The 14,163-nt window shown below is 30.8% G+C and overlaps 1 protein-coding gene across 1 annotated transcript; it reads right to left on the bottom strand.

The window, feature by feature from the left end:
* Positions 1 to 16: 16 nt before the first annotated feature.
* On the bottom strand, positions 17 to 1,906 carry LOC128999414 (uncharacterized). Its single transcript, XM_054425921.1, has 3 exons — positions 1,836 to 1,906; positions 1,206 to 1,332; positions 17 to 336 (listed from the first exon to the last, which is right to left on the bottom strand). Exons 1-3 carry the CDS (start codon positions 1,869 to 1,871, stop codon positions 47 to 49), a joined length of 453 nt encoding a protein of 150 aa, XP_054281896.1. The 5' UTR covers positions 1,872 to 1,906; the 3' UTR covers positions 17 to 46.
* Between the last annotated feature and the right edge of the window lie 12,257 nt (positions 1,907 to 14,163).

Here is a 14,163-nt window from a genome sequence, read left to right as displayed (position 1 = left end):
TAAATACAACTCACAGATTAAAAAATATACAACTGCTTTACTAGTTTTATTTAGAGTACACAGAAGTCTTGTTCGGCGTAGGCATTTGTGTGTTCGAAGGCAGCAGAGGGGTGTTTAAAGGAGGTGCTGAGGGAATTGTTGAAGGACCTTGGCCAGGATTTCTTCCTCCCTGAGGCTGGTTCATCGGTGTCGTGTTTTCATTTCCACCCCCAAGAGGGTACGTTACTTGTTGGTTGGTTTGGCTATTGTGGACAGTGATCAAGTTTAAATCGTTCGCAATATCCTCAATGAATTCCCCGTAGCTGTACCATACTGCGGCGAAGTACAGGAGGATTACTGCAATGAGAAGTAGTCGTTATGAAATGTACAATTCGTTAAACAAATTAAGACACAAGATTAAGACGGTGTTTGTACAGGATAATTGACTCCTGCTAAAAGGTTGGCAGGAAGACGCTACACTCCTAAGGCTACACAATACATCCCATTGATTTACAAAAGTATGAATTTAAGTAAAATACCTACTTGAAAAATATAAATTTATGATGAGAAAGAAATTAAGACAAAGACAACTTTGATTAGTTCTTTAGAGTATCCCTTGAGTTACCACAAGATTTTTTTTTCTCACTGTAAAATATGTAGATATTCTCTTATTGGTCGTAATAATTAACTACTGGCTTGGATGATTATTGTGTCTTTAGTAATTAATAGTCCTAACTACATTACCAGCTGATTTATGTCAATTAAAATAATTACTATAGCCAACAGACATCTTCACATCTTTGGTATAATATTATATTTTAATTATGTTGAGCTACTAAATCCACTAAAAGGAAAATTTCACTCAAACATTGAATTTGATTTAATAGGTAATAACTGATTGTTTCTAGATGTTTTAGGATTAATAAACTACATATACACTATATTTGACGTAAGAATCATCACAGTGCTACACAATACTTACTGTTGGATTCATCATGGTAAAGAAAATAAATGCTGTACAGTGTTTGTTTAGAATTTTAGTCTTTAACTGTCTATAAATAAAAGCAAAGAGTAAATCAACCTGTTACAATATTTTACCAAAATGCCAATAAGGTAATTACTTATGTCAAACGGTTGAACAACGTTGAACTCAATACTTATTAATATGTCTGGTTGCATTTTTAATACAATAAATCAGGTTATAATTTTAAGTTAATATTACTTACCTAAGGTTGTTATTTCAGGAAACCATTGATGCCTGACCCCACTAAATACTAATCCATATGCGATAAACTGCAAGGAATGTAGTATGGCCATAAACACTCCAACTACCTTGAGAACTATTGAGATTTTCTAAACAAACATAAAAGGTTTGGTAGAGTTGGAAAATATAGAACTATAATGCTGTTTAGAATTTATGATAACTACACTAAATAAATCTTAGTTACATGACAATCCTACGCAGGTCTACAATGTAGCAAAACTAAAATCGAATAGTTAAATATCCACCCATCATTTTAAGATTATGTAAATTCTAAGAAGTACTGACCACCTCAAATGTGTTTCCTAATAGGATCATGGCAATCAGATCAAGTAAATTTAAATTTTTAAAAATCAATACATTTTTCGTATTTTATTGTTCGGGAACAGAAAAAGTTTCTAGTTTTTGATGCTTCAATTTTGGTCACTTGTGAAATTCGTAAAAAGCACAATATTTTTCCATTTTGCATAAAATTACTCATTTAGTAACTGCGGTCTTGTATAGACCTAAATAATAAATAGTGCACAGTAATATAGCAGAATTTTCTTATACAAATATGTCTACATTTAAAAATGAAAAAATATACAGCTTTTACCTTGGTCGTAGCGTAAACAACTCCAATAGAGACCATAATGACAACTACAGCCACAAGAGCACGGAATATATAAACTGAAAACAATTAGTATATTATTGATTTTAGTTGGAAACATGTTGCTCATATCATAAAAGAAATAAAGTAGAGGATCGGTTTTATTACAATGGCTTTAGAATTCTGTTGATTTGCTTGAATCAGAATATTCATTTTATCTATTATGTTTTGATTGGACGTGAACGGACTGGATAACATCGAAGCAGTAACACGCGTCACTGCTCCGATCCCAGCTTTCAATAACAAAAATCACCGTCACGGTAAAATCATTCGCAGGAACATCATTTACTGTCTGTTTGGCAAATTGTTTCTCATTTGTTCGTGGGACACTTGGACACATTTTAAAAACGAAATTGTGACGAATTTCAAACTGGAGTGTGGTGTTTGTATACAGTCAAGAAACAATTCAATAAAGTATCACTTTTTTCTAGAGACACGATAATTTGTTTGTTTTTCCTATAAAAGACAAACTATACAAGCAAGAAATTAGAATATAACCTCATATACTTATAGTACTATCCAATAAAGGACGTTGATACATTTAAAATATCCTACACCGTGTTTAAAAGGGCTGAAATTAGGTTCCAATTGCAATATGTACTTTCTCAAACATTCTTCTTGTCTATATCTTGTAAAAGAGGACATATAAGTGAGAAATATCAATCAATCAATTTGTCCCTTAATGATAAAAACGACACTTAATTGAGGAATACATAACAGGCAAAAGCCAAAAGTACGTCTACTTTACCCAGTATCTTTATAAAGCATAAATATGTGAACTACATGTCTATTCTGGTTTGAACTTCAAAAAACGAGTTTCGATAAAAATTTTAAATGTGTGGGTGTGGAAAAGGCTCAGGAATTACTAGGAATTCGAAAGGTTGAAAACACTTTTATAGTTAAGTTGAACTATTAATTTGGCAAATAAATGTTAACTTCTAAAGTGGTTGTTAAAACGTATGCTGAATGATCGTGTAAAGACAAAAATCGTTCCTGTGGTAATTTAACGTAAAAGAACCTTAAAAGTCAGCCAAATTTATATGCAAATACAGTATTTTGGTTTCATACGTGTTAGTACTCTGCTCTTCTGCTCCTTGTTTTCGTCGTCTTCATTTTCCTCCTGTCCCAATAGATCGAATATCTCTTTGCATTCGAAAAGCTCGAAAACATAGGTTACCTTAAATAAACAATGATGTAAGTTAATAAGAAATAAGTTATTTATGTTGGAAATATATCTTATATATATATACAGACTGTCCCAAAAGTCCCGGACCGGTTTAATATTTTCTAAACGACAACAGATAAATCAATAAGATTTTGCACATCAACACCACACTTAAAAATCTACTTTTTTAAGGAACTATCAGTTTTCTGTCATATCAAGGGGACGTCCTACAAGGAGTCAGAAGGAAATCTTAAATAGGAGCATAGGTCAATATGCATATCAGTTTAAAGGGCTTGGGTAGCAGAGTTCAATGCCGGAAACCGCGCCTCAAAAGGATCACCCGTTACAAAATGGCGGCCGTTCAAAGATTTCTAAAACCTGCCATTTTGAATCTTTGAACGACTGCCAATTTTTACTCAGGCGTTCTTTTGAGCTTGAATTTACGGCATTGTAATCTACTAGTAAAGACCTTCAATTTGATGTGCATATCAACCTATGCTTACGTTAACAATTTTTTTTCCGATTCCTAGGGCTGTGCCCCCAAATGCAAATTAAATGAATCTTTGAACCACTGTCATTTTTGACTTGGTTGTCCGTTTGAGTTCAAATTTGCAGCATTATATTCTGCTAGTAAAGGCCTTTAATTTGATGTACATGTCAACCTATGCTTCTATTTAAGATTTCCTTCTGACTCCTTGCGGGACGTCCCCAAGATGTGACAGAAAATTTATATTTCCTTAAAAAAGTAGATTTTTAGGTGTGTATTTGATGTACCAAATCTTATTGATTTATCTGTTGTCGTTTAGAAAATATTAAACCGGTCCGGAACTTTTGGGACAGTCTGTATAAGATATTATTCATGAATACAGTTAATATTTGTGTGAAGTACGTCGTGTTCAAAACAAATTAATAAGTTCGACATGTAGTTTTTAGCGAATTTCCCATATAGGGAATAAGCTATTACCGTAGTACTCATGGTAAGACCTGGACGCGGGACCGATTTTTTTTTTCGTTTCGAGGTCCCTAGAGGCCAAAAACACCATCCGTTCAATTTCATATATATATATATATTTATATATATATATATTTATATATATATATATTTATATACAGACTGTCCCAAAAGTTCCGGACCGGTTTAATATTTTCTAAACTAAAACAGATAATTCAATAAGATTTGGTACATCAACACCACACCTAAAAATCTACTTTTTTAAGGAAATATCAATTTTCTGTCACATCACGGGGACGTCCCGCAAGGAGTCAGAAGGAAATCTTAAATAGAAGCATGGGTTGACATGCACATCAAATTAAAGGTCTTCACTAGTAGATTACAATGCCGTAAATTATAGCTCAAAAGAACGCCTGAGTACAAAATGGCAGTCGTTCAAAGATTCAAAATGGCAGGTTCAAAAAATCTTTGAACGTCTGCCATTTTTTACTCAGGCGTTCTTTTGAGCTTGAATTTACGGCATTGCAATCTACTAGTTAAGGTCTTTATTTTGATGTGCATGTCAACCTATGCTTCAATTTAAGATTTCCTTCTGACTCCTTGCGGGACGTCCCCATGATACGACAGAAAATTGATAGTTCCTTAAAAAAGTAGATTTTAAGTGTGGTGTTGATGTGCAAAATCTTATTGATTTATCTGTTGTCGTTTAGAAAATATTAAACCGGTCCGGGACTTTTGGGACAGTCTGTATATATATATATATGTGTGTCCGTTAGCACGATAACTCGAGCAAAAATGATCCGATTTTGATGAAATTTGGTACAAACGTGTAAACCTACGTTTATTCGAACGAGTTCGCGATCCAGCATGATCGGACCATGGGAACGGGGGTTTACGGGGGGTTTTATGGAGTAAAAATAGGTTTTTCGCATTTTTGACCCAAAAAACATAAAATTTAGCAATTTCTTTCCAAACCATTTTGTAGAGCTTAAAAAAACAAATAATTTAGTATATAGAAGCGTTATTATGCGCCTAATGGTTACGGAGAAAATTCCAAAAAATTGTAAATTTAAAATTCCCATGTTATTCTTATGGAGAATAAGCAAACTGTTGTAGTTTGCTTGTTTATGAACATATTTTGATCAAATTTGGAAAATGTTTTTATTTCTTACTAACTATTAACATAAAAAAAACAGTTTTACCTCCCTGATGCAGCAAACCTAAGTACTTGTTAAACTAATTCTATTTAAATCGGGAATAAATGTTATATTTTTAAGTAGACATTTCAGTGTAAATCTAATCAGTCAAATGGAAATTCGCTTAGTCTGCAGGTTTGCTGCGGCGGGTGTATTTATAACTATGGTTGATAATTTAGTTTTACTAGAAGATGGCCTAAAATATTTCTGAAGAGATCCATTGTTCAGTAAATCAATTGAAAACTCTTCTTTATTGAGGCAAAATTAAGACTTCTTATCATGGTCTATTCTTCCAGTTAACCTCTAGAAAACTAGCAATAACGTAAAATTTACAAATAAAGCAACAAAGTTTGTAATAATTTAAAATCATATATAAAGAAAACGTGACAGGGTTTATTTATTTCACAATTTAGAATCAACCAGAATTTAGTTTTTTTGAAAATAAGTTTAAATTTTAAAAATCAGCAGACTTAAACATTCTACACTAGCTTTTTGTATTAATTTGCTTAACGTAACAGCTATAAATATAAGCGTGTCTGACACAAATTCAGAATTTGGATAATAATGACATGCATAGGATTGACTTGTTTATACTGTGTGTAATGCTATACTCATTGATACGTTCTTTTAACAAAAAATAATATATATATTACGATTTAAATATAAAATTATTCTATAGAACTATCAGGTTAGTTTATTATTCTGTAATTTTGCTTATTATTCTGTAATTTTGCCATTAATTATAGGAAATAAGTACGATTCTATAACCACTGATTTATACAAATTGAGGCTCTGCCCTCGAGTCTTCAAAAGAAACATGCAACATTATTTTTCTGTTACTCTTTGGAAAAGAATAGGAAAATAACAATGTTTACATGTTTTAATTCATCTTGGCAGGTTTTTGTTTACAAAAAATGTTTCACGGCTTAAACTTTGCTTGAATTAGAAATGGAAATATTGTCATAACGTTTAGTTTTAGTTGATTACTCAACTCCCGTACGTAGGACGGGCCAACAGCTCGTTTAAACTGAAAATATTAACAACAATGATACATATACGTGTATCTATAGGGAGAGAGTGACTAATTAATTAATTAGGATGGGGCATGTCCACTGATTGGACACTTTAATGGGGGTCTTAACTTGTATAGTTAAAAGCAAAACTCTGTAGAAGGATATACTCACAAATTACTTAAAATCTGGGTTAGCTTTTGCTAATTCGTTTGAGGACAATTAGTAAAATAAAATATTAATATTTACTTAAATAATTAATCAAATATGAATAAACACACTAGAATTTCTATTGACCAATAATTATACATACAAAAAAGCTATTTATTTTAACTTACAATATGCAAAACTGCAATTATATAACAGCTGAGCCTCAGTGGAAGATAGAAACAGCAAGTTGTTAGCAAAGCCATCAAAAGCTGAAAAGTTAGAATCAGTTTTAATTTTAATTTTTTATTTCTCTTGAAGACTACATTTGATACCCCAGTGTTATTTGAACATTAAAAATATATCCTTACGTAATAATAAATTCTATTTGTAACAGGGCCTACTTTTTTATGTTAGCTAAATCAATGTTTTTATTCGAATCTATGAATGGATATGTTTGACTTATATTTTAGTAAAACTCTTTTTAACATTTGAAATTATGTTGTGCCATAATATATTATTTTGTTGAGTGCATGTTATCTTACAAAACCGTTAAGTAATATAATATAATATGTTACTTTAATTCATGTTGGGCTATAACAGAATTTTTGTAATGTATGTCATGTCACGATACTGTTGCATACAAAACAATAGGTTGTCAAAGAAATAACTATTAACTACAATAGAACGCATCCTTGACATTTATAACTGGTATTTTAAAATGGTGGTTTTATCATTGTAAATATCATATCGACGTTTCACTTTTTAGAAAGCTATTTGTTGCATTAAATAAAAAAACTAACTACATTCCCTTGTAATACCATCTAACATAGTTGATACATATCAACGTCTTGGGTTCTATGGTGTCATGTAAGGTTTTAATAGATTTAATTAAGGTTTTAATTTGAAAATAATATACATTGCAACTATCTCTTTAAAACTAGTTTTTAGCGTTTGTTAAACAAAATCAATATGTCCAATCCCGTCCACATATTTTTTATATACTACAACCCAGTAAGTTTGAAATATTGATCAAATAAAAGTCATCACTCTTAAAAATTAGATTATTGTTGGATAGAGTTTACCTGATATGTATTTAATTTTCTTCTCCGTTATATGACGAATGATTTACCACCAAAATTTAAAACACTATTAGATAAATTTTAGCTTAAAACTGTAGTTACTTAGCACTAAGCAACGGCCACCAAGTCGTTTAAGTGTTAAAAAGCTTTTATACACTTTTTGCTACATTTATTAATAAATTTATTTAATTTTTGTTAAAACTGTCTGATTTTCTAAATGGGCTATTTTCAATATGTTATTTTTCCATTACCAACAAAAACCACAAATACTATGGTTTTGTGTTGTTGCACGACTAGGCCTATTTGCTCAAATAAACATTTGATTTGCATATTAGATGGTAACTGTGCTGTGTGCTGTTTGATACTTTTATAATTGTGATCATGTTACTTATTTAATGTTTACATTGAATGTGTTATTGTTTTCAGCTTGATTATTTACTTTTGGGGTCTTGGATAATAACGTATCTTTGTTTAACTGTGGTGTGAGTTTTACCTTTCACTACATGGTTTCAGGTTAAATAAACTTTTGTGGAGAAAGGGAAACACAGGAACCTAAGGATGGCTAAAGCAGTGAGTAGTCCAGTTAGTACAGTTCAATACCAACTTGTCACACCAAACCTTTCAATTTCAGGGAACCTTCTGAATGGCCTAGATGGATAAGAAAATTTGAGAGGTTTAGATTAGCTTCAGGATTATACAGTAAGAGTGGGGAAAATCAAGTTAATATGGTTTTATACTGTCTAGGAGATGAAGGAGAACATCTTTCGGGTTAAAAGATGAAGAATTACAGAGTTATGACACTGTCAAGGGTATATTTGAGTCTTACTTAGGTTTCAAAATCAACATTGTATATGAGAGAGCTAAATTTCTAAAAATACGTCAGTCGGAGGAGGGACCTGTTGATTATATTTTATAAATAGTTTACACAAACTAGCAGAGCGATGTATACTTGGGGAATTACAAGATGAACTTATTAGAGATATGATAGTAATTGGGGTAAATGATGACAATCTTTCTCAAAATATACAGTTGGATGACAAATTAACTTTAAGTACAGCAATTTTGAAAGCATGAAAAGCAGAGAGTTTAAAACAACAACAAAAAGTAGTGAGAGAATCACCGGAAAAGGAGTTTGTCAATAAGGGAAATAATCAATCCACTAAACATCGGTTTAGAGAGAGTTCTTACAATAAAAGTCAAGATCAAAGCAGTTAAAAGAAAGGTAAAGAGACATATTGTAGATGTGCACAGACCTATGGAAAATGATGAAAATAGATTTGAATGTCAAGGCCAAGGAACTGAAACTGATACTAGACATAATTACAATAGTAATGAAAATAACAGACCTAAAATAAGTGTAAAACCACCTCAAATATATAGCGACTCAGACTTTTATAAATAATTGAAAAAAAGAGAAAAGAGAAGATGTGCTGTGTGCTGTTTGATACTTTTATAATTGTGATCATATGTTACTTATTTAATGTTTACATTGAATGTATTATTGTTTTCAGCTTGATTATTACTTTTGGGATCTTGGCTAATAAAGTATCTATGTTTAACTGTGGTGTAAGTTTTACCTTTCACTACAGTAACCACTAATTATACAGATTATATGCGTGTTGACTTAGGTTAGGTTAGGTTAGGTTGGGTTTAGGTTGGTTTTTGGGATTGGGTTGGTTATGGAATAGATATATTATTTCATACTAGGACTAGAGGGTTGCAGCATTATCACTTAGGTAAAGTCCATTTGCGATTGGTGGGAATTTTACCCGTGACATCAGGGGACGAAAGGACCACAGTTAACTACTATAACACGACTTTATCTAAGTGATAATGCTGCAACCCTCTAGTCCTAGTATGAAATAATATCTTTATTTAATAACCAACCTAATCCCAAAAACCAACCTAAACCCAACCTAACCTAACCTAACCTAAGTCAACACACATATCATCTGCTTAATTAGTGGGTAATGTAGTGAAAGGTAAAACTCACACCACAGTCGTGCAACAACACAAAACCATAGTATTTGTGGTTTTTGTTGGTATTGGAAAAAGAAAATTTTTAAAACAACCCATTTAGAAAATCAGACAGTTTCACCAAAAATTAAATAAATTAATTGATCAATGTAACAAAAAGTGTATAAACGCTTTTTAACACTGAAACGACTTGGTGGCCGTTGCTTAGTGCTAAGTAACTAAAGTTACTAAAATTTATCTAATAGTGATTAAATTTTTGTGGTAAATCATTCGTCATTTAACGGAGAAGAAAATTAAATACATATCAGGTAAACTCTATCCAATAATAATCTAATTTTTAAGAGTGATGACTTTTATTTGATCAATATTTCAAACTTACTGGGTTGTAGTAGATAAATATAAAAATAAATGGACAGGATTGGACAAATTGATTTCATTCCACAACGCTTAAGGCTATTTTTAAAGAGTTAGTCGCAGTGTATATAATTAAAAAAAAAAAACCGTAAGAAAGTATATTAGAACCTTACATGGCACTATAAAACCCAAGACGTTGATATCAACTATGTGAGAAGATATTAACAAGGTAACGTAGTTTATTTTTTGATTGAATGCAAAAAATTGCTTTATAAATAATAAAACGTCGATATGTTATTTGTAATAATAATACCACCACTTTACAATACAAGTTATAAATGTCAAGGATGCTTTCTGTTTGTAGTTAATAGTTATTTCTTTGATAACCTATTGTTTCGTATCATGCAACAGTATCGTGACATGACATACATTACAAAATATCTGTTATGGCCCAACATGAATTAAAGTGACATATTATGTTTTATTACTTAACGGTTTTGTAAGAAAACATGCACTCAACAAAATAATACATTATGCCACAACATAATTTCAAATTTTTCAAAGAATTTTACTAAAATATAAGTCAAACATATACATTCATACACTCGAATAAAAACAATGATTTAGCTAACAGAAAGAAAAAAGTAGGCCCTGTTACAAATATAATTTATTATTACGAGAGGATATATTTTTAATGTTCAAATGACACTGGGGTTTCGAATGTAGTCTTCAAGAGAAATAAAAAATTTAAATTAAAACTGATTCTAACTTTTCAGCATTTGATGGCTTTGCTAAGAACTTGCTGTTTCTGTCTTTCACTGAGGCTCGGCTGTTATATAATTGCAGTTTTGCATATTGTAAGTTAAAATAAATAGCTTTTTTGTATGTATAATTATTGGTCAATTGAAATTGTAGTGTAGTTATTCATATTTGATTCATTATTTAAGTAAATATTAATATTTTATTTTACTAATTGTCTTAAAACGAATTAGCAAAAGCTAACCCAGATTTTAAGTAATTTGTGAGTGTATACTTCTACAGAGTTCCGCTTTTAACTATACAAGCTAAGACCCCCCTTAATGTGTGCAATCAGCGGACGTGCACCATCCTAATTAATTATTTAGTCAATATCTCCCTATAGATTACACGTAAATGTATCATTGTTGTTAATATTTTCAGTTTAAATGAGCTGTCAACTAGAACTTAAAGTTATGACAATATTTCCATTTATAATTCAAACAATGTTTAAAATCAGTTAAACACATATTGTAAAAAAAAGCTGCCAAGATGAATTAAAACATGTAAACATTGTTAATATCTATTCTTTCCCAAAAAAGTCGAACGGAAAAATAATGTTGCATCTTTCTTTTGAAGACTCGAGGGCAGAGCCTCAATTTGTATAAATCAGTGGTTATAGAATCTCACTTATTTCCTATGATCAATGGCAAAATTACAGAATAATAAACTAACCTGATAGTTCTATAAAATATTTTTCTATTTAAATCGAAATATATTTATTTTATTTATTTTTTTAATTATATTGCACTAAAACAAACTAAAAATTTTAAAGACTGCTCTAAAAAACAAATGATAACATCCAGCATGATTTTTACGATTTATATTTTAATAATCTGTCATATTCTTAGCAAATAAATAAATGTATCAAAGAGTATAGCATTACACACAGTATAAATAAGTCAATCCTTTGCATGTAATTATTATCCAAATTCTGAATTTGTGTCAGACACGCTTATGTTTACAGCTGTAACGTTAAGCAAATTAATACCAAAAGTGTGGAAAGTTAGCGTCGGCTGCTATACTTTTTTAAAATTTAAAGTTATTTTATAAGAAACTGAATTTGTAAACTAAAATTATGGCTTCGACATTCTCCAGTTCTCAAAATTATCTTTCTTCCAACACAAAAATCATGAAAATCCAAGTGGTTGATTCAGAATCGTGAAGTAAATAAACCCCGTAACGTTTTCATATATATATGATTTTAAATTATTACAAACTTTGTTGCTTTATTTATAAATTTTACGTTATTGGTAGTTTTTTAGAGGTTAACTGGAAGAATGGACCATGATAAGAGGTCTTAATTATACATCAATAAAGAAGAGTTTTCAATTGATTTATAAAACAATGGATCTCTTCAGAAATATTTTAGGCCAACTTCTAGTGAAACTTAATTATCAACCATAGTAATAAAAACTACATGTCGAACTTATTAATTGGTTTTGAACGTACTTTAACCCAACATTAACTGTATTCATGAATAATATCTTATATTTCCAACATAAATAACTTATTTCTTATTAACTTACATCATTGTTTATTTAAGGCAAACAATGTTTTCGAGCTTTTCGAATGCAAACAGACATTCGATCTGTTGGGACCAGAGGAAAATGAAGACGACGAAAACATAGAGCAGAAGAGCAGAGTACTAACACGTATGAAACCAAAATACTGTATTTACATATAATTAGTAGTATATTTGGCTGCTTTTAAGGTTCTTTTACGTTAAATTACCACAGGAACGATTTTTATCTTTACACGATCATTCAGCATACGTTTAACAACCACTTTTGAAGTTAGCATTGTCCAAAATAATAGTTCAACTTAACTATAAAAGTGTTTTCAACATTTCGAATTCCTAGGAATTCCTAAGCCTTTTTCACACCCACACATTTGACATTTTTATCGAAACTCGTTTTTTGAAGTACAAACCAGAATAGACATGTAATTCAAAAAATATTTGCGCTTTATAAAGCGCAAGTGAAGTAGACGTACTTTTGGATTTTCCCTGTTATGTATTCCTCAATTAAGTGTAGTTTTTATCATTGAGGGACAAATTGATTGATTGATATTTCTCACTTATATGTCCTCTTTTACAAGATATAGACAAGAAGAATGTTTGAGAAAGTACATATTGCAATTGGAACCTAATTTCAGCCCTTTTAAACACGGTGTAGGATTTTTTAAATGTATCAACGTCCTTTTTTGGATAGTAGTATAAGTATATGAGGTTTTATTCTAATTTATTGTCCGTATATTTTGTATTTCATAGGAAAAACAAACAAATTATCGCGATTCTAGAAACAAATTATATTTTATTGAATTGTTTCTCGACTGTATACAAACATCACACTCCAGTTTGAAATTCGTCACAATTTCGTTTTTAAAATGTTTCCAAGTGTCCCACGAACAAATGAGAAACAATTGGCAAACAGACAGTAAATGATGTTCCTGCGAAAGATTTTACCATGACGGTGATTTTTTTTTATTGAAAGCTGGGATCGGAGCAGTACGCCTGTTACTGCTTCGGTGTTAGCCAGTCCGTTCACGTCCAATCAAAACATAATAGATAAAATGAATATTCTAATTCAAGCAAATCTATAGAATTCTAAGGCCATTGTAATAAAACCGATCCTCTACTTCATCTAATATAATCTAGATGCTAATAGTGAATTCAAGGAAATGAATTGGAACTTAAGAACAGTTATATTCACCCGAATTCACTAAAAAACTTCTTTTTATGATATGAGCAACATGTTTCCAACTAAAATTAATAATATACTAATTGTTTTCAGTTTATATATTGCGTGCTGTTGTGGCTGTAGTTGTCATTATGGTCTCTATTGGAGTTATTTACGCTACGACCAAGGTAAAAGCTGAATATTTTTTCATTTTTAAATCCAGACATATTTGTATAAGTAAATTCTGCTAAATTACTGTTCACTATTTATTATTTAGGTCTATACAAGACCGCAGTTACTAAATGAGTAATTTTATGCAAAATGGAAAAATATTGTGCCTTTTACGAATTTCACAAGTGACCAAAATTGAACTTAAAAACTAGAAACTTTTTCTGTTCCCAAATATAAAATACGAAAAATGTATTGATGTTTAAAAATTGAAATTTACGTGAACTGATTACCATAATCCTATTAGGAAACCCATTTGAGGTTGTCACTACTTCTTAGAATTCACATCATCTTAAAATGATGGGTGGATATTTAGCTATTCGATTTTAGTTTTGCTACATTGTAGACCTGCGTAGGATTGTCATGTAACTAAGATTTATTAAGTGTAGTTCTCATAAATTCTAAACAGCATTAAAGTTCTATATTTTCCAACTCTACCAAAACTGTTATGTTTGTTTAGAAAATCTCAATAGTTCTCAAGGCAGTTGGAGTGTTTATGGCCATACTACATTCCTTGCAGTTTATCGCTTATGGATTAGTATTTAGTGGGGTCAGGCATCAATGGTTTCCTGAAATAATATCCTTAGGTAAGTACGATTAACTTAAGATTATAACCTGATTTATTTGATTAAGAATGCAACTAGACATTATAATAAGCATAGAGTTCAACGTTGTTCAACCGTTTGA

The sequence above is a fragment of the Macrosteles quadrilineatus genome, unplaced genomic scaffold (genome assembly GCF_028750875.1).
Source record: "Macrosteles quadrilineatus isolate MER2022 unplaced genomic scaffold, UCM_ALF_1.0 Scaffold_8__2_contigs__length_117827958, whole genome shotgun sequence".
Taxonomy (NCBI): domain Eukaryota; kingdom Metazoa; phylum Arthropoda; class Insecta; order Hemiptera; family Cicadellidae; genus Macrosteles; species Macrosteles quadrilineatus.
Note: the sequence above shows the minus strand (reverse complement) of the source record. Positions and strands in the feature narration are given on the sequence as shown.

Bases quoted from the DNA above. Each gene is read 5' to 3' on its own strand.
- LOC128999414 (XM_054425921.1), bottom strand. From the start codon at position 1,871: ATGGTCTCTATTGGAGTTGTTTACGCTACGACCAAG. The intron at 1,333-1,835 runs GTAAAAGCTGTA...ATGTTTGTTTAG, and splicing joins TTGTTTACGCTACGACCAAG to AAAATCTCAATAGTTCTCAA. The intron at 337-1,205 runs GTAAGTAATATT...TTCTCATTGCAG, and splicing joins TCCTGAAATAACAACCTTAG to TAATCCTCCTGTACTTCGCC.